The sequence below is a fragment of the Nicotiana tomentosiformis genome, chromosome 8 (assembly GCF_000390325.3).
Source record: "Nicotiana tomentosiformis chromosome 8, ASM39032v3, whole genome shotgun sequence".
In the NCBI taxonomy this organism is placed as follows: Eukaryota; Viridiplantae; Streptophyta; class Magnoliopsida; order Solanales; family Solanaceae; genus Nicotiana; species Nicotiana tomentosiformis.
In genome coordinates, this window is record NC_090819.1 from 79,557,388 (window position 1) to 79,585,263 (window position 27,876).

The following is a 27,876-nucleotide window of genomic DNA, read 5'->3' on the forward strand; positions in this document are numbered from 1 at the left end:
TTTAAAATAGGAGAAAAAAAATTTCAAGTTAAAATGGTATTTGAAATTTAGAGTTGTGTTTGGATATGAATATAATTTTTGGTTGTTTTTGAAATTTTGTGAGTGATTTAAGTTAAAATTTTAAAAAATAGTTTTTTATAATTTTTCGAAAATTTTCTAAATGAATCTTGAAGCGAAAATTGAAAATTTTATTAAGGAATACTGATTTCGAAATTCATTCTATGTTCAAACGGGCTCTCTCTTTGTCCTTGGGAGCCACGTATGTAAAACGTGGCACATTCTTAGGTCCCCAAGTCTAAGCAGTGTGCAGCGGCAAAGCAGCAAAACGAAGCACCGTTGCCGCAGCTTCAATTCAATCGCTCCACCTGAATTTACCGTTTTCAGAGGCATATTCTCAAACACCTTATGCAGTTGAATTACGAGACACCGCTGGAGAAGGTTATTATATGAACACTCAAATTGTCTTCTTCATTTCATCGTTGTATCCCATCAGCAGCCAATGAGGAGTATCATTTCATGCCTTAAGCGACGGCATCTTGCAGTGCTGTCCCCAAGTAATTGCCATTTTTATTCCCCTAATCGTGCTTAGGCATATGCTGTTTGTAGTCCTTTAGGTGTGAAATCTTCTTCACGGAATTGGCTGGGTAATTTTATCCTATAGTGATCATTCAAAATATTGTTTGCCTATTATATAATGCTAATCATCCCATTTTAATTCTCCGTTGTAACATTCTCATCTATCGCCCCATTCTCTTTGGAACATCGAGCTTAGGTATCTGAATTGTTTGCATTTAGACACCGCAATCCCTGCAATCTCACCTCACCTTCACTCTTCTTATGCTGTCTAAACTAGCAGTAAATATATTCAATCTCACTTTTACTTATCCTAATACCTTTACTTTCTAGAGTGCTTCTCTACAGTTCAAGTTTTGGGTTGACACTCTCCCTGATTTCGTCAAATGACACAACATTCTTAGCAAATAGCATACACCATGTGATGGTGTTAGTTAGCTCATTCATAACTAAGGTAAAAAGTACGCGCTATACGGAGAGTGTGAAATCCCATGTGGAATTTCCTCTTCATGGTTTAATTTTACATGTTCAATATATTTTATATCGGACCCTTTTGAACTCGCTCACTTTATTTGGATTTGTATCTCCTCCCTTAGGACCAGCCACTTGCTTGTGAAAATTTGACTGTTGTAGCTTTAAATTGAGCGTCCCATATTTTCTCGCTAATTTTCTAGCAGTAGCTGTCATTATCCTCTGCCTATTACTCAATGAAGTTATAGCTTTTAAGTCAGTTTCTGATAATATGCTATCACTCAACTTGTTAATTAATAACAAGAAATTACGTGGTCACTCTTCCATCGTTGACTTCTTTGCAGCTCTACGCTTTGGCTGCTCAGTTGAGACTGCTTTGTGCGAATACTCATCCAGTAGTTTTCCTGAGGTTATTCTAACTGGAAAGCATGACAATTTTGTGGGATCATATTTGTCAACCCCAAAATAGTAAGTGAATGAATATGTGATTTTTCTCCTCTCTTTTGATATGTGGCTGATTTCTGAACCAGTTCAATGCTCCTCGGAAACGCCATTGTACTTTTCTTTTGCATTATTGATCAGTTTATTGGCTTCACCACCCTCGTTTTTATTTTTCTAGTCTAACATTTGTGCATACAGTCTGTGGTGGAATATTTTCTTCCTAAGGAGTTTCCTTTGTCACCCCCTAATTCATGAGTTAATACGCTTTTGGTGCAGCTTTTCTACCGGTTTTTCCAGTGTGCATGGAGAAAGGCCAACTGCTGAGTATGCTAAGTTGAGAAAAGAATCACTAGAAAGCGAATTTGGTCATGCACTTACTTATAAGTCGAAAAGCCTTTCGTCATTATATCGTTTTGGCCCATTCTTGGCTTTGTACAGAGCAGCAATCATTTCATTCTATGTGTTGAAGTTAACCATTTGGCGGTTATTTGTCCATGATTTAAGAAGACGTGCTGTTAAGGTATATTCAGTTCTCCAATGAAGTTTTATCTAAAAGGTTTGATTATTGCTTGGGAGGCATCCTATAGGCATTTTGACAGATGACATTGTGCTTTCTTTTCGATCAACGGCATAGAATGGATCAGAAAGTGGAATTTTCAGCTTTAGAGCATGAAAGCTATGAAATGACCCACCATTATTTGTTCAGTGCTTTCTAGCAATCTTTCTATGATAAAATGGAGAAGTTGAGGAAAGCAAAACCTCTAAAACTTCGTTTATAAGGCTACTGGCACTAACTTCACATGCTTTGACTTATTTAACCCACATAACAGGTCGAGTGCCTCAAAGCCCCTTCCCTTATTGCTGTGGACAGAAAAAACTAAAGAAATAAAGAAAGATACAGACTCGTCTCTGCCCCAAGAACTTCCGCTCGTAATTTTTCTTTCCTGGGGCTAGCCAGAAACCTCATTGTGAAAAATGGGCGACACCGTATTCAAATGTACTTCTTTGAATACTATATATGTTTTTCAACTTAACTGGGAGCACCTTCATTTAGGTATTTACTTATTATAGTAATTTGAATGGGAATTTCCACATGCATTTTTGTCAAACAATCACTATTGTCATTGAGTTTGTCAAACAATCACTGTTCCTGCAGTTCTTATGCCGTTATCATCAGTTAGTTGACATCTAGGGGCTAGGTCTGTGAGTAATACAATTGCTGCTCCTTAAAGAGCTTGGTTGTGAAAAGTATGGATTAAATTGCCTTGCACTTTGTGCCAGATGAGGGCGGTGGTATTGGTTTGATAGTTACTTTTGCGGGTTTACTCATAGCTTAATCTTTTGTCCTCTCACATATCATCTGATATGTAGTTTCATAAAATTCACTAAACTGGATGTCAGATTTTATTAAGACAAAGGCTTTCTAGTTTCCGTGTAGATTTGTTCTTTACTGTTGTTTATGGTTCACATTGACACACTTTTTATCAAAGTATTTGACGAGAGAAAAATTTGATGCTTTTCAGGGAAAGTTATCTGATGACTGTTGATTATTTATACTTCTTTCTATCATTTCTGAATTTCAAGTGGTTAATTGGTTATCCACGGCCTTAACAATGAGCTAGTTATCTTTTATTGCAGTTCCGTGAAACTCTTATCTGCTTGGGACCTTTCTACATAAAGGCAAGTTACACTTTCTGCTTATGATTATCTTGATGTGTGGTTGACTAATGTTCTTCTTGTCAGTGCACAAACAGTTTTGCTTGTTTAAGTGTTCATATCAGTCTGCTGTGGTGTAGTCTACTATTGCTTCTGTCCTTAGTTCTGATTTTAGGGGTGTGTGTGAGGATAATGCTTTTATTGATGCGTGTGACCATCTCATCTAAAAGTTTAAGCTTTTAGAAAGAACATACTTTTATTTACTTAGTCTCTTCACATGCCCACTCATGGCACAACTTCAGCTGACCGAGGACACGACCCTTGATAGGAATGTATGGTGGTCGAGGATTAGGGTAGTAGAGTAGGTAGTCTAGAGTGTTCATAACAGTAGTATTGGCACGCAGTCTCGCTTTCTATTGGTAGTAGGTTTTTATGACTAACCGTTGTTTTCTTTCATTGTTGATCACTTTACTATCTGGTTGTTTTTATTCTGCTTTATATGGCTTCTTGGTACTGTTCCTTCTTGTCTATATTTTCATTAATGTGGTGCTTATGCTTTCCTAAGCCGAGGGTCCATTGGAAACAACCTCTCTATCCTCACAAGGTAGGGGTAAGGTCTGCGTACACACTACCTTCCCCAGACGCCACGGTGTGGTGGGATATTACTGGGTATGTTTATGTTGTTGTTGTAGTCTCTTCACACGCCCATTCATGTGCAAGCTTCATTCATTTATTGACCATGTGATCTGATCGTCGATAGTAGACTCTCCCACTTGGCTCGAATCCACAAAACACATCATCAGATAACCCAAAGTTTCACTAGCCAAACACGTGGAAATTCATCTTTTATAATGGGTGGTGGTGAGACTCGAACCCATGACCTGTACCTGCTCTGATACCATATTGAATCGAGTGGCCATGTCATCTAAAAAACTTAAGCTGTTAGAGAGAACACATTTTTAGTTGTTTAGTCCCTTCAACAACTTCAATATGCTTATAGCTGATGCTATAGGAGCAATGACATTTCTTGTCATTACATGGAAGGAGCATAAATAGAAGAATAGTAATTTTGCTTGTTAAGGTTCTTCTTGGCTTAAGCCTGACACTGCCAGGAAGCCAGAAGCACCACTTTGTTCCATTCTCAATTTGCATTTCAGACTGTGGCATACATTGACATACAGATATTGAAGGATGTTTAAGCTCAGGCTACAAGCATGACAGAAGACCAAAAAACAAGTCATTCAGAAACTAGCGCTACCACTTTTTGCAGAAATTCTGATTTAATCACAGAGTCCAATTGCCTGCCTCGAAATACTATTCACAAACATGTGGGTTAGGAGAAGAGTGGGTGAAGATGAAATACATATTCAGGGAATAGCTAAACTTGGTTCCTTATAGGACATCTTGTGCAAAGCTACTTTTAGGGCTTCCTCATTGGCAGAGGAATGATGCAAAATAGGTGTAGGTGGCGCTAACTGCGTGTATATATTGTGCAAAGAGTGCATTTATTGCTTCCTTGTTGGCAAAAGAATGATTAAAGTATATGTAGTTGGGACACATTGCTTTGCATGCTCCATAACTCAATTATCACGTGTAGTTCTTGCATCTGTAGGAATTAATTGTTGGAGTGAGCTAGAGATTGTGGAAGTTCTCTGGTGGCATGACAGCATAAGAACTATAGTGTTTTATCATGTAGATAAGTTCATTCTTGAAGTTGGTTTTTTTGGTCCTAAAGAGTAGTACAAAATTAATCAGCTACTATTAATTATTTAATTTTGGATGACCTACATTGCCTACTAGAAGTGAGTCCGAGCAACTTAGATTAATTTTGGATGACCTACATTGCCTACTAGAAGTTTTGAAAAACAAGGTCTATCCAATAAAAGATTTAGGGTCTTTCTGATCTAGGAAAATTGTTGACTTATAGGTCAAATGTGTTCCACAAACCTATTCCTCGCTTTGGACTTTCTATGTATGTCAAATGTTATCCCTTGTATTGCTGGTGGAAAATTTCACTATCAAGAATCAGGAACATTCGTAACATCTTATTAATGCTTTGCCTTTCCAAAAAGAATCTTATCAATTCTACCGTCTAAATTGACCTATAAGAAGGTTCCATTCTTTAAATTGGCTCACTAATGGATGATATCCATTGGGGGAGCCATTAAATTCTAGAAAAGTGCATGTGATGTGATATGAAGCGAAAAAAGGGGATTACAGCTTGTAGTCTTTATTCCTGTACTTTAAGATGGAAAATGAGAGGACGAGTCTGTCTTCCTCTGGTTTCCTTTTCGCTGGCTGGAGTGGTATCAGATTTGGAACCTAATGAGATGGAGTAGTTTGATTAAATTATTAGATGGAACCTAATGAGATGGAGTAGTTTGATTAAATTATTAGATCATTTGAAGCTTTTGTGAGGTATCTGAATCAAACAATGGCACAATTGGTTTTGCTTGGGATAGGATTGGATAGGATTGAACATTATATTTTCTTCCCCTGGTTTCTTGATGTGCTCAAATGATGGGGAGTTGAGGTTTATTTTGTTGCATCTATGAAATGGCAAGAGGATGTATTGGATCAGTGATGCCTCTTCAACACCTACTAATAAGGAGAATGAGGTTGATAGTTGATGCAAGATCAAGAAGGCCAAGAAATCAAGAAGTCCTATAATCCATTCAAGATTATCTTATCCATAAAGATTAGGAGTTCTTATTTCCTGTTTCCTAGGAATTTGATTCTTGTTTTAGTAGGATTACATTTGTAGTTCTAGTCAACTAGGATTGTTAGTTGGTATTCCATTCCTACTAGAATTCTTTTTCCTATTTTAGTTAGTATATGTTATTCTTAACCTTATTTTTATTCTAGTTTAATTAGGATTAGTTTTCATTTTACTCATTGTAAGTCCTATTTAAAGGACTCAATATGCTGAAAATAAACACTGGTGATTAGTTTTTCTAAGCTCATGCTTCAAAAACGTGATTTATCTTTTATTTCATTCTTCTTCCTCTATTCAACGCATCTTGCAATCTTGCGGGATTGAGGAACGTGCAGATAAGGTTTTTTTTAATGAGTTTGAAGAACACTTTCGCTAGTTTTATGAAAGGCTTTAGCGGGGTGCTTTTGTTTTTCCCTCTTCTTTGTGCTTGAGAGGTGCAAAACCTGGAAAGTACATAATAGATGAAATTTTCTGCTGCTCTGTTATTCTTTTTGTTTATTGGTTACATATCTGATTCTCTGATAAGCTTTTAAAAGAGTAGTCCCTGTGTGATATCATTTCTATGTGGTTAAATGGGCTGCCGAGCCCTTGTAATTTCAGATTGCTTACATGGTGCATCAGCCCTCGGTTCCAACAGGAGCTTGTAACTTGTCTCCAGCCGGGAAAAAGGTCTTATGGTTAATTCTGCAATTGTTTGAATAACAGCTGGGACAAGCTTTAAGCACAAGGCCAGACATATTACCAAAAGTGTATTGTCAAGAACTTGCGAAGTTACAGGTAAATTTAATGCTTCAATGATACTGATAGGGATCATCTCTCAACTTACTATTACATTTCTTTCTGGTTTGTCCATCTTTTAATATTTTTTATTACAAAAAAGATATCCGGTCCCAAACTTCCATTCAGAAGAAAGTTGGCTTTATCTCCACCTTTTGGCCTTCTTTTTTACATGTGTACTCTGTAAAAACCTTAAAAAGTCCAGCCTTATTGCTTACTCAAAATAGGAGAAGAATTTTTGTATCCTTGAAAGTTGGATTAGACTTCTCAACAGAATGTATTATTCTCAATTTGTCTTCACATCTTGCCAGGATCAAATCCCCCCATTTCCAACTCATGTTGCAAGAAGATCTATCGAGTCCCAGTTGGGTGTTGGCGTTTCACAAGTATTTGCTGACATTAGCAAGGAGCCAATTGCTGCAGCATCTCTGGGGCAAGTATATAAAGGTTAGAACTTGAAATTTTTTGTGATTCTCTGCCACTCTCTATGAGTGGTTCTCTAACTAGTTCTATGGCGTTTCATTACTTCTCATTTTCTTCATTTCTCCAAACCTTTTACCATATCTTCCTTTCCTGCGTTCCTTTTCCCCTTAATTTGTGTCGAAAATAAATCTACAAGGGGAATGTAACGGGTTTTGGAATAGTGAGTGCCGGGCTTCAGGGGTACACAAGCTTTTAATGTTTCTTCTTGACTTCAAGTTTTGCAGCTCATTTGCATTCTGGAGAGCTTGTGGCTGTTAAGGTCCAGAGGCCGCATATGTCACATTTACTGACACTTGATGCTATGTTATTTCACATGATTGGTGGCCAACTAAAAAGATTTGCAAAAGCTCGTAAGGATCTGTTAGTAGCTGTCAATGAGATGGTGAGATTCCAAATTTCCATCTTATGTTTCTGTACTTCGAAAGATGATATCTGGCAGCCAATGCGTCGGTGGGTGTGATGGGTTATACATCAAGACTCTCTTTATTTCAGAGAGTACATTACAAGTCTAAAGCTGATTCTTTGGGATGATTGTGAGATGAATTCTGATCTAGCTAATGCATGTTTTAGTCAAATTTACAAAGTGTACTTGATACAGCTCAATGAAGCAGCGGCAACAGTTAAAAAAAATATCCTAACCAGAAACTGAACAACTCAACCAATAGCTTTTAATGAAGATGAGAAGATCTCAAAGTTACTCTATCGATGACACTATCATTTGACCACTAGTTCTTAACCTATTTTTTTTGTGTCAAGAGATTAAAATCGAAGAAGCTGGCAAAGTTGTATTTAAGTAATTGCTTTTGCTCAACCTTTATGTCTCATTTCCCTATTGGTTCATTATCCTCTTATTTTCCCCATTTGTCTGTACATATGGGAACAATGTTGCACTTTATCTAAATAGCTGTCTATTATATACTTGCTAACCCCTTAGGTTTTGCTTGAATGAATAGGTGAGACACATGTTTGAAGAAATTGACTACATCCTGGAAGCACAAAATGCTGAAAGATTTGCATCTCTTTATGCATGCAGTCGTAAGTTTCTTCCAGACATTGCTTTAGTAGTTTTGGTGATATCATGGAATAACATTTTTCCCTTCCATTTTTATAACTAGTCGGTACAAATGTAGATTGATTGTCATGGAATATATGTTGGGTCTTGACAGGATAATGTTAAAGACCAACTGGATATTCTAATGACCTTATTTTTCTACCATCAAAAGCTTAATGGGCTATAGTTCTACCCTTCCTAATATCTAAAGAGAGAGAGAGAGCTAATCAATCACTCTACATTTGTGCTGACTAGTCATAAAAAGATGTGTAGTCAGATAGCAGCTCCACAAATTATTCCATAATGTAAAAGTCAAACAGGATATTACTTTTTGATACACAGAATATGTTTCCTTGTTGATGTATTTGAACTCACAGCAATGAGCTAAGATTTTTGTTTGCTGTGAATAATTTCCAGTTGTAGCACATATATACTAAGCTTATGATAAAGAAGCTAATACCTCCTAAGGATAACCTTGCAGTTAATTTTAGGATAGATGCTGGTTAAATTCTCTTTATATGGGCTTATGGATGAATAAATTAAGGAAATCAATCTCTTTATCAAAAGATGGATGAATAGATTAAGGAAAGTGCACAAAGGTATGCTGGCCTTTCCTTCATCATCTGCGGCCGCAGATGATATTCTGCGGTCCGCACTTGTGAGCTTCTGTGCCTTTTATGGCCTTGAGTTTAGATTACTCCTTTTTGAGTTGGATTTCATCTCGGGAGTCCATCTTCCAATGGAAATGAAACAATAAAGAAAAAGAAATATACCAAGGATTCACAATCCGCCAGGCATGGTCACAGGCACAACAACAACAACAAAACCCCCCCCCCCCCCCCGGCGCGGTCACAGGCATCCATTCTAAATCATATCACACAGAAGCAAATATACAAGAGTACAGGTATACGATGAATGGATATCAGTATTGAGCAAGCATGGTACGACTAATCAAAATGGATGCTAAGGGTATTGCTGATGTTGTTTAGCATTGGAGAAAATAAAGCGAAACTGGCAATTCATATAAACGAGTATAGATAAATTTGATTCCAGATTTGTACTTTTTCTTTGATAATTTCATCTTAATGGGGATTTTTGCACTTCTTTACTTGACTTGATGAGTAAGACTTCGTGAATGGTCTCTCTCTATTTTGCTCTTGTTCTCCTTAATTTTTTTTCTGTTGTTCTTTTCCCTTTATTTCATCTCCCGTCTGCCTTCCTATGATGCGTCACTTAGAGGGTGTTTGGATTGCTTTTAAGCTGATCAAACCAGCTTTTAAGCCTTTTTAGCTTTTTAAAAAATAAGTAAAAGTGCTTAAAACAAGTTACAAGCTGCTTAAAACAAGCCATAAGCTGGTAACTTCAACTTATTGCTTTTTGGCCTAAGAGCTATTTTAGTTGGAACAATAATTTTACCTTATTATCCCATACACAAATTTAGTTCTTTTTCGGAATTCACTCTTATTTCTAATTCTAACAATACCCTCCCTAGGTAATTGTTTCCTTTTCTCTTCTTCCTCTCCCATCTCTGCTGTTTGCCTGTTTCTTTTCCTCTTATTTCCTCCACCTCTGAAGCCATAGATATGAAGAAAACATGTCTAGATAGTTCCAGTCAGACATAGTCATAGGTATGAAGTCATACAACCACATCGACGGGGACGAAGACCACAGCTGTCAACAATGTCGTTTATTGGATCGCATAAAGGAAAAGAGAAAAAAGGAAATAAAAGAAGACCTCAACTGGCTATAAATCAGAGACTCTCCTTTGGTGCACATTGTGGGTCTGCATTGTGTTTATGCTGGTTGTTTATAGAGATGAGGAGGAAATGGGTTTAGGGACTGTTCACTATTTTACTTAAATTGCTTTGATTTTTCTATGTAGCATATGTACCACCTTGGAGTATTTATATATGTATTTGACCTAAAAATTATCTCTTGTAATCAATATAAAACAGAAAGTGAATTGAAAATAAATTATTTTGTATTTGAATTAACAATCTTGGAATAATCAGCTCTTTTATAGCGATAACGGCTTTAAGGATATTTTAGTCATTTTAATAAAAAGAATATTTTACCAAACAGCTCAACAACCTGAAAATCAGTTTCGGTACTTCTATCCAAACATGTAACTGCTTATTTACAAATCCAGCTCCAGCACTTCAAAAGTGCTTTTAAGCACCAGTGCTTAATAAGCTACCTTTTTTCAGCTAATCCAAATGGGCTCTTAGTTGTAGAGCAACAAAAACAATAACAACAAAAAATTCGGTATAATCCCATAAGTGGGGTCTGGGAAGATAGGGTTGCGCAGACCTTAACCCTACCGTGAATGTAGAGAGGTAGTTTCAAATAGACCCTCGCCGCAAGGAAAGATTAAAATAAAACAATAGCAACAAATAGTAACGACAACAAGATAATAAGAAAACGAGGCAAAAGGAACATGTAGTGATAGAAATCTAACAATAATATAATACAGGACTGGCACTAATATCACTGGAATGGGAAGGAAACACACTTGACTGTCTACTAACCTTCTACCTTAATTCTCGACCTTCATATCTTCCTATTAAAGGTTATGTCCTCGGTTAGCTGAAGCATGCCATATCCTGCCTTCACCTCTCCCTAATACTACTTTGGCCTACATCAACCTCTCCTAAGACCCACCAAGGCCAACCTCTTACACCTTATCGGGGCTTTTGTGCTTCTCCTCTTTACATGCCCAAACCATCTTAGTCTCGCTTCCGCATCTTGTCCTTCATGGGGGCCACTCCCAGCCTGATCCGAATATCTTCATTCCTAATCTTATCAATCCTGGTATGCCCGCACATCCATCTCAACATCCTTATTTTTGCTACTTTCATCTTCGGGACATGGGAGTTCTTGACTGGCCAATACTCTGCCCCATAGAACATAGTCGGTCTAACTACCACTGTGTAGACCTTACCTTTTAAGTTTAGGTGGCACATTCTTATCATATAAAATACCGGATGCAAGCCCCCGTTTCAACCCCCCGCGGTTCCAATACGATGTGCAATCGTCATCTTCCCATTTCCTTGGATTATAGACCCCAAGTACTTGCATCTATTTCTCTTGGGGATGAGTTGTATATCAAGCCTCACGTCCACGTCCGCTTTATTGGTCCTGTCACTGAACTTGCACTCCAAGTATTCTGTCTTGGTCCTACTCAACTTGAAACATTTTAGACTCTAGGGTCTGTCTCCAACTTGACAAGTGAGGCTTGCTCAGTTGGTAAAAGCACCTCCACCCTGGATTATAAACCCCAAGTACTTGCATCTATCTCTCTTGGGGATGAGTTGTATATCAAGCCTCACGTCCACGTCCGCTTTATTGGTCCTGTCATTGAACTTGCACTCCAAGTATTCTGTCTTGGTCATACTCAACTTGAAACATTTTAGACTCTAGGGTCTGTCTCCAACTTGACAAGTGAGGCTTGCTCAGTTGGTAAAAGCACCTCCACCCACGACCGTTAGGTCCTGGGTTCGAGTCACGCTGGAGGGGAAGTGTGAAAACACTATAGATCCTCCTAATTTGGAGGGTTTTAAAAAAAAAGAAAAAGAAAAAAGAAATAAAATTAATATTTTCTAAACCATAAAGTAAGTGAACTTAATGCGTGTGATTTCTTTTTAATGCTCTGTAAATACTTCCTTAATGTTGTTCACTTTAGTTTATGCTAACTTAGCTTTTCGGTTCACATAAAGAGAAAACTGTCCCAGGAAGTGCAGCAACTGATGATGTCGGGTGTCAGAAACATGATGGTATCAAGGTCCCTAAAATATATTGGAACTTTACCCGTAAGGAGGTGCTTACGATGGAATGGATAGATGGGATTAAGCTGACAAATGAAAGTCGTTTGAGGAAGGCAAATCTAAATAGGAAGAGACTTATTGACCAGGTTAGTAGCTATCTTTCTTAAACACCCCAAAAAAAATGGTAGCTGTCTTTCTTAGTAGAGTGTATCTACTCCTCTCCGTGCTATTCTTAAGCTTTGTGAAAATGGCTTTGTTTTATCAGGGTTTATACTGCTCATTGAGACAGTTGCTGGAGGTGGGTTTTTTCCATGCTGATCCTCATCCTGGGAACCTAGTTGCTACTGAGGACGGAGCTCTTGCCTATTTTGACTTTGGCATGATGGGGGACATTCCACGCCATTATCGTGTTGGACTTATTAAAGTGGTTAGCTCTACGTGATAAATTCTCATCATTCATGGTTGACTTTGTGTTAAGTAGGAGTATTGGGCTATAGTTAGGATGCATTTCATGTGGTCAAAGAATTTATTATCTGTTCGGGTTTATGTCATCACCTTTAGCTCAAATTAATATTGGCCAGCTTCATTAATTGCTTGCAGTTACTGACAGCCATTGCTCTTTAGATTTTCTGAATGTCTTTGAGATCCTGTTTTATTGTATATCACCGTGTCTTGTGGTCCATCAACTATTTCATTTAAGTTGAATTTGTTAGAGAATGAACAATCTTTACTTTTTTTAAGGTGGAGAAAAGACAACTTATACCTGCTGTAGATACTTAAAGCTTAAGCCGTTAGAGAAGGAAGGCTTTTATTTATTTATTTCAGTTCTGTTTCTTCTACTAGATTTCTTTTTCAAAAAGCAGTTTCTTGCAATACATTAAAGACTATAAAGTCCTCACAAAATCATTTATTTGGATTTTCTTCGGGGCACCTGGGATTCTTAAAGACTATTTTCTTTTTGGTTGGAGTGGCCGAGCATGTACTTTTTAGATATTCCTTCGAACTAGTTTTTGTTCCTATTCTGCCTGAGCATCCTTCTTTGAGATTTTCTCTTTGAAAAGAAAGGAAGGAAAGGAGTTAATTAAATCTGTTGTCCTTGGAACGCTGAAATTGATGGGACTAAACTAAAGATATGTAGACTCTATAAGGCTAGGTGACAATGTGTAGTGGTGAAGCATGTATATGCTCTTATTGCCTCTATGCTTGAATGCTGTGATAGCAAATGCGTTGGGCCTCTAAATATAAATCACAGGTCTAGAGGCCTTACAGCATTTTAATTTTGTTTATCCTCTCAACTTTTGCCTGTGTGACCAAACCTCTTCTTTTAATCCCTTTTATCTCTCGAGCTTCTTTCTTTCTCCCTTCTTTCCAGCCCACTTAGTTCTTTGTCCCGATTTCTCTCTGATGCATTGATATTCCATTGCTCCTTTATTTTCTTTCATGTATCTTCTCTCTTCCTTCGTTTGACTTGTTTTTCATCATTTTCTTCCCATGCTTAACTTTGTGCTCTTGCCAGTAACGATGCCCTCTAAACCCTCATTTCCCTCCCCCACAAGGATACTTGTCCTTTTCCAGACAAGAAAAAAGCTCGTCCCATTGCCTGCCTCAAATCCAGTTTAAGCCAAAACAAATATAATGATAGAAATTAATGTCGGTAAAAACCAGTGTTTTGGATAGCGTGCGGCGACAAATAGCGACGAGGGCCCGCTTCACTGAGGCGAGAGGCGCGCAGCGAAGCGCTCGCCTTTTTGATGTGAAGCGACAATTTATACAAAAACATAAAATATTATATACATATAACTAAAAACTCAATAACAATAATATATTAATAAATATATCATTCAAAAATTAAAGACTCAATAGATAGTCATAGACTCATAGTAGATTCATAAACTAAAGTCTAATAGTCTAAAACAAGCAACGTCTATTCTTCTTCAAGATTTTCAAATTCTACAACTTCATCAATGTTAGCATTATATTGGCTATCATCTTCTCCATCCTCGGAGTTTTCATCAATTAGGGACCGGCTTGAACTTGCTACTCCCTTTCCCTTGTAACTTGAAGAACTCCCTCTAAGACCATAGATATTCTCCTCAACTCCAACCGCCATAGAAACAGTACCCCAATCAAGATCATCTCCTTCATACACTTGTTCATCTTCATGATTTTGGGGGGCTCCAGTTAACCATTCATTTGCCTCGTCAATGTTGTCCAACAAAATTGGATCAATGGTATCGCGAGCTTCATAACGTCGCCTCAATGTTCTATTGTATTTAATATACACTAGATCATTGAGACGCGATAGCTCAAGCCTATTCCTTTTCTTGGAGTGAATCTGCGCATAAGTTGTTTAGATTAATTAATCGATACTAATAATAATACAATATAAAATATATTAATATAATAAATCTACTTCTTACATGCTCAAATACGCTCCAATTTCTCTCGCATCCAGATGCACTACAAGTTAAGCTTAGTACTTTGATGGCAAACTTTTGCAAGTTTGGAGTTTGATGTCCAAATTGCTTCCACCATTCAACTATAGAAAAATATTTTAAAAGTTAATAAGTATAAATCAAATAAATTAATTTAAAGTTATAAGGATATCTATATTAAAGTTAGTTACCTGGCGACCTTATGTTAATGGCCGCTTGTAAACCAAATAGGCCCTCTGCTTGTGAGTACCTACCAAACTCCTCCCCTATTTGATCTATCGTCGCTGAATTAGGGACCAACTTCTCAAGACATGCATGGTATCCAATCCACACCTCTGAAGCCAAAGTTTCATCTCTAGTGTTCTTGTAAAATAATCCCGGGTTCAGAAGATGGCCTGCTGCATGCAAAGGTCGATGGAGTTGATTCTCCCACCTGATATCAATTATCTCAAAAACTTTCTCATATTTTCTAACATCTCCCTCAAATGACGCTGCAATAGTCTCTTTGGCTCTATCCATAGCCTCATAAAGATAGCCCATTGGTGGTTTTCTCTCCCCATCCACCATACGAAGTACTTTAATCAAAGGACCACCAACTTTAAGAGCCCGAACGACGTCATTCCAGAATGATGGAGAAATAAGAACTTTGGCAGTTTCTTTTCCCGCAACTTCCTTTGCATATCTATTATCTTTCCATTCATTTGAAAGAACTAGCTTTCTCAATTTTTTCTTTTGCAAGTAAAAACTATGCAAAGTTAAGAAAGCCGTTGCAAATCTAGTCTTGGCCGGTCTCACCAAATTTCTTTCATTTGTGAATTTCCTCATCAAATTCAACAACAACGGCCTCTGACTGATGTAAGAATATACCCTGACGGCCTTAGTGAAAACTGTAAAAGTAACAATAACAATTTTATAGTTAATACTTAATAGGATAGGACATAAGTATAAATAACTATATTAAAGTTACCTGAAGCATATGGGTTTTCCTTGAATATGTCACCAAACATCAAGTTGATACAATGGGCAGCACATGGAGTCCAATAAATGTGTGGATACATAGCTTCCATCATCCTACCCGCACTAACATTCTCACTAGCATTATTTGTAACAATTTGTACAACATTTTCCTTTCCAATTTTATCAATAGTCTTTCTAAACAAGCTGTACATTTTGTTTCCATCTGTAGAAGAGTTGCTAGCATCGTGAGATTCAAGAAAAACACTTCCTCTTGGAGAGTTCACCAACACATTTATGATCATTTTTCCATTCCGTGCTGTCCATTTATCCATCATAATGGAACATCCAAACTTGTTCCATTCCACTTTATGCTCCTCAATAATTTGGTCTATTTTCTTCACCTCTTTTTTAAGATGAGTTACTCTAACTTCATGATAGCTAGGAGGCTTCATTCCTGGGCCATATTGTCCTACAGCTTCAATGAATTTATCAAAAGTTTTGTAGTTAACACAGTTGAAAGGAAGCCCTGCATCATACATCCATGCTGCAAAGGCACTTACGGCGCGGTCTCTCAAAATCTTCTTGGCTTCTAAACCTAGACCTTCTTCACCTTTTCCCTTTTCTTGTTGTTTTGCCGAGAAATAAAGATTGAGAGGACCTTTTGTCACTGTACGTGCCGTCGTGGATGACCCACTAGAACTATTTGAAGATATCTTATGAGTTTTTTGGGGGGGAGGTCTCATTTCACCATCTTCATCCATTTCATCATCTTCATCAATTAGATTCACCGATGCTTCAAAATTCATTTGAGTTCTTGTCACATTTTTCTTATCAACAAACGCTTTTACTTCCTCCCTAACCTCGGGCGGACAAAGGGGACATTGTACTACATTTTTAAATCCACCTATCAAATGTTGCTTGTGACGAGTTATCCCACCATTATATGTTTTTTCATAAAACACACATTTAATTGCGGATCTTGATGAGCCTTGTATAGCATAATTCCAAGCTATATCATTTCGTTTATTACACCTGGACTTTCAATGGCTGGAACCTCAAGCTTCTGAAAGAAGAAGACGATGGCTCGCGAGTTCAGAACGTCAAAGAAGCTCTGTTGTTTTGTTCAAGTTGAAGAAGATATGTTGTCAAGCCCTAATCACGACCCTTTTGTTGAGTCTTTGCTTTTTTTCTTTTTTTTTAAAAAAAAAACAAAAGGCGACGCTATGGTCGCTTCTCGCGACACTGTCGCCTCTCGCCACGCAGGCAGAGGCGAGCGCTATTTCGAAACGCAACGCAACAGAGGCTCTGTGGCGACACTGTCTCGCCTCGCCTCGCCTCACGCTATTAGCGCTGAGGCGAGCGCTATTTATAACACTGGTAAAAACACAGGTTTCTATAGATGACTGCACTAGGTTTGCAATTATTTATCTATTTATTTTTATGCAAGAGGTTTGCTATTTCTAATATATTTATTCTGTAAGCAAAAGGTTGCATAATAAATTCATTTTTGATAGTTGATAAGTGCTGTGCACTGCAGCTTGTTCACTTCGTTAATCGAGATTCTATGGGTTTAGCAAATGATTTTCTTTCACTGGGATTTCTACCTGATGGAGTAGACATTCAATCTGTTTCAGACGCTTTGCAAGCGTCCTTTGGTGATGGAACCAAACAATCCCAAGATTTCCAGGTTCTTAACCTGTTCCCTCTCTGTGTGTGTGTGTGTGTGTGTATGTTTTTTCTCTTTCCTGGCTTGAGAATGCTTCCTACCAAGTTCGTCCTTCCATCTATATATGTAAGTATTATGGTAGAGCTCTAGAGAAAGACTAAAACAGTGCAATCTAGTTTATCTAGGGAAAAAAAAGGTTGCAAACCGAGTTTAAAGCGGAGCCACCCCCCACCCTCACCCCCATCGCCCAAAAGGGAAAACCACGAAGAAAAAGCTTTAAAACCACCCCCCCAACCCTCACCCCCATCGCCCAAAAGGGAAAACCACGAAGAAAAAGCTTTAAAACAGTACGGAGTCGTTTGGTTTAAAAACGAGTTATCCGGGAATTAGTAAGCTAGGATTGTAACACATGGATTATTCCTTGATAGATGTTTGCATTGATGCATTTAAATTTGTATATAATGTATTAAATGTGTTCATTTTTGAATAAAATGAGAGTTTGTTTACTATTGTAAGGGTTAGTTTTGTCATTTTAGTTATTTTAGTCTGTGTATTACAATACCCGCATACTTATTCCACATTCTATCCCACATGAAATAGTAGATAGATTCCTGCTTAACCAAGCTTTGGATAAAATGGATTCACATCTTTTATATAAAAGGGAAGGATCTCACATCTGTCTCCCCACCTAAACAAGCTAGCTGGTTGGTTAGAAATATCTTTTGATGCTAGGAATTGGTTGGCTGGTAGTGTAAGCTTAAGTGATTTGCTGGACAGTTTCACTATAGCAGGTAACTTCAGCATCAAGGGGGCTTATAGTTCTTTCCTTCCACAGTATCCAAAAGTTCCCTGGAAGAAACTGATTTTGGCTAAAGGTCTACTCCCTAGACATCATTTGGTTCTGTGGTTAGCATTGCAGAATAGACTGTCAACAGTGGATGGACTCGGGAGATGGGGTATTCAAGTTCCTACAGACTCTGTCTTACGTTCTTACAATGCTGAGGAGACACATTGACACTTGTTTTTTGAGTGTTTTTACTCTGTACCTGGCTTACATTGCTCTCATGTATGGGCATAGGTAGACAAATTGGTGATGGGAATACAAAGGTAAGATTGTTGCACACGAGGGTGTGGCCTAGTGGTCAACGAAGTCTCAGGTTCAAATCCCAGTGGAGGAAAGAAACACTAAGTGATTTCTTTATATCTATCCAAGCCTTGGTGGATAGAGTTACCTGGTACCTGGTACCTGTTGCTGGTGGGAGGTGGCAGGTATCCCGTGGAATAAGTCAAGGTGCGCGCAAGTTGGCCCAGACACCAGGTTATCAAAAAAAATAAAAAATTACAGAGGTAAGATGGTTATCCTCTCAGATAAGCAATAGCAGGCCTAAATTCATGGTTCTGGTTTTCCTATTTGCTGCAGCTGTGTGTATCATATCTGGGTAGAGAGGAACTGTCGAAGATTTAAGCACATAGGGAGGGAGAGTGGTGACAGGCTCGAAGAAATTGTCTTGCAGTTGCATATTGTGGGACAGAGACAATGCAGAACTAGAGCAGCTGAATAGATTTCCTTGTTAGTAGGTATAGATTGCTGCTATATGAAGAGTCCTTGTCTTTTACCCTTCCTAATGCTAAGGTCTTATCTACTGATAGCTTATGCAATCTCTATCTTTAAGTTTGTTTTTGACTTGGTTATTTTTGTATGATGTAGCTCTAGAGTCAACTGAGCTCTTAAATAATTTTTTTTCAGTTTGATCAAAAAAAGAGAAGTAGCAATGGAGTATTGTATTAATAATATTGGATTTTATGTGGAGATGAATCTCCTCGTGAAACCAGCCAAACAACCCCTAAATTCCTTCTCCCTCTAGGCCGTCAATACAAGTGTGTGGCCTACCAACCATTGTCTGCTCTCATTCCATTTGCTCCTTCCATGTTGCAATCAGCTAAACAGTCATACTCATAACCCGATACAATTCAATAAATGGTGAGCAGCTTCATCAGTTTCAAGCACCCCCTAATGAAGATATATTACGAATATCCACCTTGCTTCTTTGGGAAGTAGTTTCCTAGTGCTTTTTTGGTGGTTAGATTTCATTTTGCTTTCTTACACATATATACTTTTGGAGGGTTATATGGATTCCTTACATTTTCTCAATCATTTATCGAGCCATGGTGGTGACAATCTCTATGAATCAACCAAAAGTTTGGACCTTGGAGTTGCATTCTTGAGAGTAAGATTTTTGGGATTAGTAGTAGTAGGACAAAATACATAAACTCCATGTCAGCCAGCATAAGAAGAATAAAGTAGAGCTGAGATTAGATGAGATATTTCTTTATCAAAGCACAGAGAAAGATCACATTGCCAAAACTTGACTTGGTACAATTTATGTTTATTCATCAAAAGTAGTTTGCGCTTGTTCGGAGGGGTTATCATAGATGAGTAGACTGTCATTGATGGTACATTGCAGTGTTTAGATACAAAAATTAAGATATCTAGGCTTAATGTTACAAGAGAATAGTATGTGATACATGAAGATGTACACATATGATTAGAGAAGGACGGTTGAAAATGGAGGAGTTAGTGAGAAGTGTTATATGATAGAAGTATCCCTATCAAAGTGAAAGCCAGGTCCTATGTTGCAAGATTAGCAATGTTATATATCCACATATTAGTTTCGTAAAAATGTTGTTCCAAAGTGGATGTCGGCTTATACAAACATTAGACAAGATCAGAAATGATAGTATCACGATAGCATCTGGCAGAAGGTGCAAGTAGCACATACAGAGGATAAATTTGGTGAAGGATGCTAGGATGGTCTAGTCTTGTCTTGTTCACCGTAGACCTCCATATGCATCTGTTTTTACGTACAACTCCACAACGATTGGAAGTCATGAAAGTGGACAAGATAGACTTAAAACAACAATTATCTGGAAAGACCTACCATCTTTCAGAATCAATGCCGAGTTAATGTAAAATAGAACACAATGGAAGCAAAAAACTCATATAGGTGATACCAATTATTAGGGTTTAGGCTGAGTTGTATTAGTACACTTACACTAGGCTTGATATTTGCCAAGACACTTTGTAATCTGTTTAGAGATTTGTATTGCACGTAGAAAATAGAAAACTTTTAGTGTTATAGAATTTTATTCTTGGAATAAAATGAGTCCAGCGGAGCGGAGTGAATATTGAGGATTTATATAGTTCTCCAACTAGGTTGGAATTGAGGCTTGTTGTTGATGGCATTGCCAGTAGGTGTAAACGCCTATGTACTTGGTAAATCATACTATCATAGAGGCTCTAATACCATTTGAGAGATAAGTGAGATAGAGGTACAATGTGTTAAAACACATATTAACTGGTGTGAGATACAAACCAAATGTTACATTTTTTATGTGGGTCATTATAAGGTTATACTCTATTTCTCTACCAATCTACCAATCCCAGGTCTATTGGATTTAGCTGCTTGATTGAATGTCCTGAGTTGTGTGATGAACTTCCTAATATTTGTCCAAGGAATATGTCATGGATGAACCGTCATTGTACTGTATGATGATTCTTCCTCCGAAATTTGGTCGACCAATTGCAATCTTATTTTACCCCCATGGATATCTTCTTCAACGAGACATAGGAGTATTAGCTTGTTTCATGACCTTGAAAGCACTAAATGGCACTTCAAATGATTTCAGGGCATAATGAATCAATTGTATGATGTGATGTATGAGTTCAACTTTTCTCTTCCTCCTGACTATGCTTTGGTGATACGAGCGCTTGGATCTCTTGAAGGAACGGCAAAAGCATTGGATCCAGATTTCAAAGTTGTTGAAAGTGCATATCCTTTTGTTATCGGAAGACTCTTGGTAGATTCAACTCCTGATATGAGGAGAATATTGAGAGAGCTTCTCATCCGCAATGATGGCACTATAAGGTGGAATCGGCTAGAGAGACTGGTGGGTCATTGATTTTTCTATTTGTTGTTATACTTGTTTCTGTATGCAGTATTGAAATGTATGTTTTCTACATGTTTGATTAGCTGATCCTTTTTATGACGTGTACAGCTTTGCTTTTGCTTAATTAATTGACTCTCAAAGAACTTATTAGCTGTTGCTTTCTCATTTTTTTTTTAATTTCTCCAAACTGCTTACAAAAACTATTATATTTGGCTCCTAGCTTTCTTGTTATTACCAATATACTCTTCGTCTGTCACTACTTTGTTTGGAAGGTTCAATTTTGTTGCTCTTGTTTGCAGGAAGAATGAGTAATTTTCACGACAGGAAAAATCCCGAATAAGCAAGGCCAGCATCAGCTTAGACATGATAGAGCTTCTCAAACTGTCTAAGTGTATTGGCAACTTGATTTACAAAAGCTAAATTTTTTCCATGCTCCCAAAAGGAAAAAATAGTAGCAGGGTGAAAATTTGAAGACATTCCCTAATTTATGCTCATTATAAGAGGCAACCAAGTCATCCAACTTGAAATAATAGACAACCGGGCAGCTATGTTGCGCGGACTCTTCGAAAATATTGCCGGGTTCGTGTCGACTAAGTTGCTCCGACACGGCAGTTTAGGTGCCGCACCCGTGTCAATGCGACACTAGTATGGGTATGGGTATGGGATCTGTATTGGATTTGGTCAAACAATTTTGTGTACTTTGACCACGATGGACGGAAAAATTCCAGACGAGATACAATTTGATTCCCGAAATCAAAACCAAAACTAGGGTAAATTTGAAGAAAATAGCATCCCTTACTAGGAAATCAATCCTTTACTTATCTACCACTTGAGAATAAAAATGAAATCCACACTTTACAAGCTATAGGTAAGTATTCTACAAAATCTCTCATAATTTAGAGATACTTTTATTTTTTTGAATTATTTTTACCCGGATCCCCGCACTCGTATCTGAACTAGGATTCGTATCCCTGAATCTTAGAATTTACACCTCGAAGGATCCAACCTCTAGATCCGCACCTGTGTCGGACATCCGTACCCGTGTCCGAGCAACTTAGCGTGTCCAATCCTTCAAAAGTAGTGTGTTTTTGGATCCGACACGAGTGCAACATTGACAACAGCTTCCTTCTGTAAGATTTGTTTAGTTGACTTCGTCTCCTTTTCCTGGAATTTTGTGCTTCCGTATCACAGCTTTTTATCACAGCTTTATTCCGGAAAATAGGTACCTCATTTTCCTCCAAAGAAATTCATATGCTTTAGCCAGTGTAAGTGTGTAATGGTGGCTAGGTATTGTGTAATGCATGTCAGTATAGTAGAATAATCGACAGTAGCTAGCTTGTGCTTTGAGGTTTAAGAACCCTTTGTGGGGAATTGCAGGTAGTAAAATGGAAGCTTATGTCTTTCCTGCACTACCTTTGACTAAATCGTGAAAAGGAGGTAGTTTTAATTCTTTTCTGCTGGATTCCAAAATTATGAGACGTGAAAACCTTGTCTGATCTATCTAGGTCTTCTTTTTATATGATCCTTGTAAATAGTATGATGCCATGAGTACTCGGTAGAAGTTGTCAGCTTTTCTTTTTCTTTGTTAGATCGGTAAAAGAAGCACTTCTGTCTAATGTGTCCAAATAGAAATATCATTGGGTAGGATGCATTTTGCTATTAAAAGATGATCCTCAGAAGCTTGATATCTTTTCTAATACTTCAACTTCTGTAATCTGTTTGGTTGAGACTGATAAAGGTGTTGATGAGCTGTTTAGGACTCCTGTTAATTAGAGCACTCTTTTATGTGAATTGTTTAAAATGTGGTATCTTCCCGCAGATTGCAGCAATATCTCAGCAGGCTTCTGAAACAGAAGGAGAAACTCAAGAGAGTTATTCAAATCCGTTAGGATCATTTGACATACGGGCCGTAGTCTCTGCTACGGAAGATCTTCTCCAATTTATTTTGTCAGACAAGGGTTCAAGGGTCCGTGTATTCCTTGTCAGGGACATAGTTAAAGCAGCTGATGTTTTCTATCAAGATGAAGTTCTAAATAATCTTCTTGATGAGAAGCTTCGAGCGAGACGTTTATTTGGAAATGAGGTATATTTGATTTATTTATTTATGCTCATCTTTAGCAACAATGCTTATTATCAAAACAATAAGGTGCATTTTATTATTGTGAACATTGTAATCTGATTTCAATATTCAAACATGATACTATTAACTCGATTTTGACAAGAGTGTGTTGCTCTAGTGGTGAGCGCCCTCCACTTCCAACCAAGAGGTTGTGAGTTCGAGTCACCTCAAGAGCAAGGTGGGGAGTTCTTGGAGGGAGGGAGCCGAGAGTCTATCGGAAACAACCTCTCTATCCCAGGGTAGGGGTAAGGTCTGCGTACACACTATCCTCCCCAGACCCCACTAGTGGGATTATACTGGATTGTTGTTGTTGTTGATACTATTAACTCGACAAAGCAATTTAACCAACCTTCATTACTGAACTTCAAATATTCAATCTAATAGAAACGAAGAGATCCTATTAATTAAGTAATTAGAAGCAAATTTGTTGTCTTCCTAAACAAATTGTTTTCCCTTTTGTGATACGCACAGATTTGCTGATTCTGTTTGTGTTTTACTGATTGTAAGTTGTTGCATGAGATGTCACATTCACTATATCTCTTGGAAATCAGTTTCTTACTTTGTCAGCGGATGGATTGTCGTTTTCTTGTTTAATTAGTTTGCATCTTAAGTTCTTGGGTTGGTACTTTATTTTCCTAACTAGTAGTCGTACCCGCGCGATTCGCGGTCAATATTAAAAAATATTAAATTAAATTAGATTGTGATCGGGCTTGTTTGAACATATTAGATCGTATTGCTTTAATAAATTTCAATTGTCATCTTATTTGTCAATATGATATACCCAATAATAAAATTTCTATTAAATTAAAGGGATTTATATAGTCATTGAATAATTTTTTTGTTATTAATAGAAATTTTTATTAGCATATTAATTTGTTTAATATTTTGTCTGCTCGTAAGGGTGACAAGTGGGCCGGTCCAGGCCCGGGACCGCGGGCCAAACGGGCTAGAACCGTTTGGCCCGGTTTTAGTGGGCCTGGGCCGGTCCTATGATTTGGGCCCGCCAGGCCCGGGACCATTTAGCCTGCCAGGGACCGGGACCGGCCCGGGACTGGATCGGTCCCTGGCGGGCCAAACGGTCCCAACGGCATTTTTTTTTTAAATATAGCTGTTGGGCTGTCAAAAATAGCCGTTGGCTATTTATAAAATAGCCATTTAACCCCCAAAACCCCCTCAACTTTGTTTTAATCCCAAACTTTTTATAATTACACTTTTTCCTTATTTTCAACTATAAATACCCCATCATTCTTTCATTTTTTCTTACAAAATCATCAATCTATCACAATCTCTCTTTAATTTTCTTCTATAATTGCTACTATTGTTTACTTTATTGTTACTAAGTGTATAATATATAAGCTATATTCTATATATATATATAGCTTATATATTATACATTTAGTATATATACTATACTATACTATATATACAACTTATATAAGCTATATAAGATGTATATATAGCTTATCGATGTATATATATAGTATATATATATATATATATATATTATACTATACTATACTATATGTACATCTTATATAGCTTATATACTATACACTTAATATATATATACTTTTTAGTAGTAACATGAAAGAACCAAAGTATGGTTACTTCTTAGCATAATCTGAGTTGAGCTAAAATTTGATCTTCTATCATTCCATATTTATACCAGCTAAGAAGTACCATACTTTGGTCCTTTCATGTTACTACTAAAAAGAGTGTATATATATATATATATATATATATATATATATATATATATATAAAAGTTATATTCGATATAAGATGTATATATAGTATATTGTATATATATATTAAATAAAATTTAGGTCACAATTCTATAATAAAATTTACAAAGTATTGCTTTAGATATTTTTTTTAACATCCTTTTGTCTCTAATATCTATTTAATATTTTTTTTTTAAAAAATTCGTTGGGCCCGGGACCAAACGGTCCCAGTCCCTACAAAAAGACCGTTTAGCCCGGGACCGTTTGGCCCGTTTAATTTGGGATCGGCCCGAGACCGGGACCGTTTGGACCGGCCCACTTAGCCCGTTTAGGCCCGGGACCAGCCCACTTGCCACCCTTATCTGCTCGCTTTCCTTTTGTAATATAAGAGAATATATATATATATATTTTATTAATCTTGAAATATTTTTTATTTTAAATTTTATTAAGTTGTTGTCAATATTATTTGAATTTTAATGAAGAAAATCTCTATTAAATTAAAGGGACTTATAAAGTCATCGAATAACTTTTTTTGTTATGTATTTTTTTATTTTATATTATCCAATATTTAATATAATTGCATTGTTAATAGAATTTTTTATTAGCATATTACTTTGTTTAAAATTTTTGTCTACTGCTTTCTTTTTGTAATATAATAGAAGATATATATTTTATTACTCTTGAAATATTTTTTTACTTTAAATTTTATCCTATTGTTCCTATTAGTGTTATCTGAATTTTAATGAATAAAATCTCTATTAAGTTAAAGAGACTTATATAGGCATCGAATTTAACTTTTTTGTTATGTATTTTTCTTTATCATATTATCCTATATTTAGTATTATTGCATTGTTAATAGAAACTTTTATTAGCATATTACTTTAATTTTTGTATCCGACTTTCTTTTTATAATATAATAGAAGATATATATTTTTATATTTTATATTTTATTCTATTATTCTCAATAATATTTTCTGAATAAATAAGCTTTTAATTTTTAAAAAGAAAAACAAAAATTATTAAAAAAAATAAAGAAAGCAGTTTTTTATTTTTTTTATTTTAATTTTTTATTTTAAAATAATTTAAAAACTCCAACATGAAACTACTCTCCAATTTGAATGGACAGTTTTTTTTAATTTTCGCTTTTTATTATAAACAATTGACTGATTCTGTTTGTGTTTTACTGATTGCAAAGTGGTTGCATGAGATGTCACATTCACTATATCTCTTGGAAATCAGTTTCTTACTTTGTCAGCAGATGGATTGTCGTTTTCTCGTTTAATTTTTTTTTTTTAAAACCCCTCCCAAATTAGGAGGCAGTTTCTTACATGGTCATCAGATGGATTGTGGTTTTCTTGTTTAATTGGTTGACCACTTCGCAGTCTGCATCTTAATTTCTTGGTTTGGTACTTTATTTGACCCCTTTTGCTCTTCACGGGTAACAAAGTTGAGAATCATCACTCCTTTTCTTCAGGAGCATGGTATTCTGGTTAGGGTGGTGAGTGGGTTTCATTCTCTAGGACGTGCAGTGAAATTGGCTCCGGATTTGTGGTCAGCAATGCTGATTCGCATGCTGGTGAAACCCGAGTTCCAGAAATTTGCTTTTGACATTGGTTCAGCATTGTCCAGTCACTTCAAGAATCAACTTCCGGTCAGCTTTTGGATGGGTATTTCTAGGCTACTACATAAGGTGGTTGATACGGATGAAGCTGAAGTATCGTGATGTAGCAAGGTTGGTGCTCTCGTTTTGTATTCGTGGTTATGCCCTTGTTATTATTTTTCCCAGCGGATGCTTGAGTGAGAGCTTTTGAGTAGGGAATATAAGTCAACTTCAAGATTATAGAACAACTGTAAATATTATGCCTCAAAAGTGGGTTCAAGCACTCTGCCTGTTGTATTGCTTTTGGACCCTACGGAGTATCTGCTTCGTTTTCTGGACGGTGGGACGGAAAGAAGAGCGTCCTATCCACAGCAAACATCAATTTCATTTTACAAACATTAACAGGATCAAGAGGGGAAAGCACACTATACACTGCAAAAAGAGAGCCTGGTCTGCAAACGCGTTATTGCGATTTTACAAAGGTCAGTTTCATCTTATCAACGTTACTAGAATCAAGATAATTGTATAGTTCCACCAAGGTCACGTTGGAGTTGGTTATATAGTCTATAGCTTTGTGACGATAAGCTCAGTGATGAGTCTGAACATTTTTGTCTATCTGGTTTGTATCAACTTTGTCGACAAATGGTGGATAATACATTTTTCATTTATTTCAACATCTGGTTTCTTGCCGGAGCCTATCTTTTTTCATGTCAGAATGGCGTTGTTTCCGTACAGAATTACGTGAGAGATGATAGATACTTGTGCTACTTATGTTATTTACTTTAGGGGAACCTATAATTGAGATGACACTTAAGCAGAGACTGATCTCAAGTGTTTCCAGCGGAACTAATTTAAGATTAATTTCATTTGAAACTAAACAGTAATTGGATAATGAAATGAGGGTTAAAGTGCTTTCCGCTTTCCACTAGTCAGGCAATGGCCATAAGGCTTGAATCCAGAACCAGCCTCGTGCTTTAGGGAAATTCCTATAGGCAAAGAAAAGAAAGTTCATTTTTACTTCAAATTCTTTCGTCAACAGATGAGGTTATAGGTGTTATTGGGGGAAGGTCCTGTAATTTTGACATGAGTATTCTCATTTTAAACAACGGTGACAGTTGGGCCCTATCTCGTTTTCAATTAATGTGTCTGAATCAACGGCAAGTGTTCTATTGGAAATTAATAAGGCTAGTATTGTATATGTCTGGAGAGGCGAACAAATGTGCAGGTTTTTTAACAAATGGAGGTCACAAGTGTGGAGATAGTTTGATAATGTGGGAAGTTTCTTCTGATTAAAACCATGTAGTTTATAACAACAACAACAAAAAATCCAGTATAATCTTACAAGTGGAGTCTTTGAAGGGTAATGTATACGCAGATCTTACCCTTATCTTGTGAAGGTAGAGAAATTATTTTCCATAGACCCTTGGCTCAAGGGACAATGAAAAGGAAGTAACAACAAGGTAATAAAATAACAAAAGCGACACAGTAACAACAA

The 27,876-nt window shown here is 36.9% G+C and overlaps 1 protein-coding gene across 5 annotated transcripts; it reads left to right on the forward strand.

Moving 5' to 3' along the window:
* The first annotated feature begins 235 nt into the window (after positions 1 to 235).
* Positions 236 to 27,055, forward strand: LOC104084724 (uncharacterized). Of its 5 annotated transcripts, none has more exons than XM_033653037.2 (14): positions 237 to 554; positions 1,389 to 1,512; positions 1,762 to 2,005; positions 3,124 to 3,165; positions 6,563 to 6,634; positions 6,946 to 7,081; positions 7,342 to 7,499; positions 8,071 to 8,152; positions 11,900 to 12,078; positions 12,198 to 12,359; positions 16,862 to 17,041; positions 20,678 to 20,938; positions 22,758 to 23,021; positions 26,256 to 27,055. In XM_033653037.2, the coding sequence occupies exons 1-14, from the start codon at positions 500 to 502 to the stop codon at positions 26,502 to 26,504; spliced, it is 2,208 nt and encodes a 735-aa protein (XP_033508928.1). In that variant the 5' UTR covers positions 237 to 499; the 3' UTR covers positions 26,505 to 27,055. The 5 variants fall into 5 exon arrangements, with proteins under 5 accessions (XP_070038560.1, XP_033508928.1, XP_018622372.1 ...); XM_018766856.3 differs by having other exon boundaries at positions 238 to 554; positions 11,885 to 12,078; XM_070182457.1 differs by having other exon boundaries at positions 240 to 554; positions 11,885 to 12,078; positions 16,862 to 17,011.
* Positions 27,056 to 27,876: the final 821 nt, after the last annotated feature.

Excerpts from the sequence above, each read along its gene's own strand:
- LOC104084724 (XM_018766856.3), top strand. The coding sequence starts at position 500 with ATGAGGAGTATCATTTCATGCCTTAAGCGACGGCATCTTGCAGTGCTG. Across the intron at positions 555-1,388 it reads TCTTGCAGTGCTGTCCCCAA|CTCTACGCTTTGGCTGCTCA; the intron begins GTAATTGCCATT and ends ACTTCTTTGCAG. Across the intron at positions 2,006-3,123 it reads TAAGAAGACGTGCTGTTAAG|TTCCGTGAAACTCTTATCTG; the intron begins GTATATTCAGTT and ends CTTTTATTGCAG.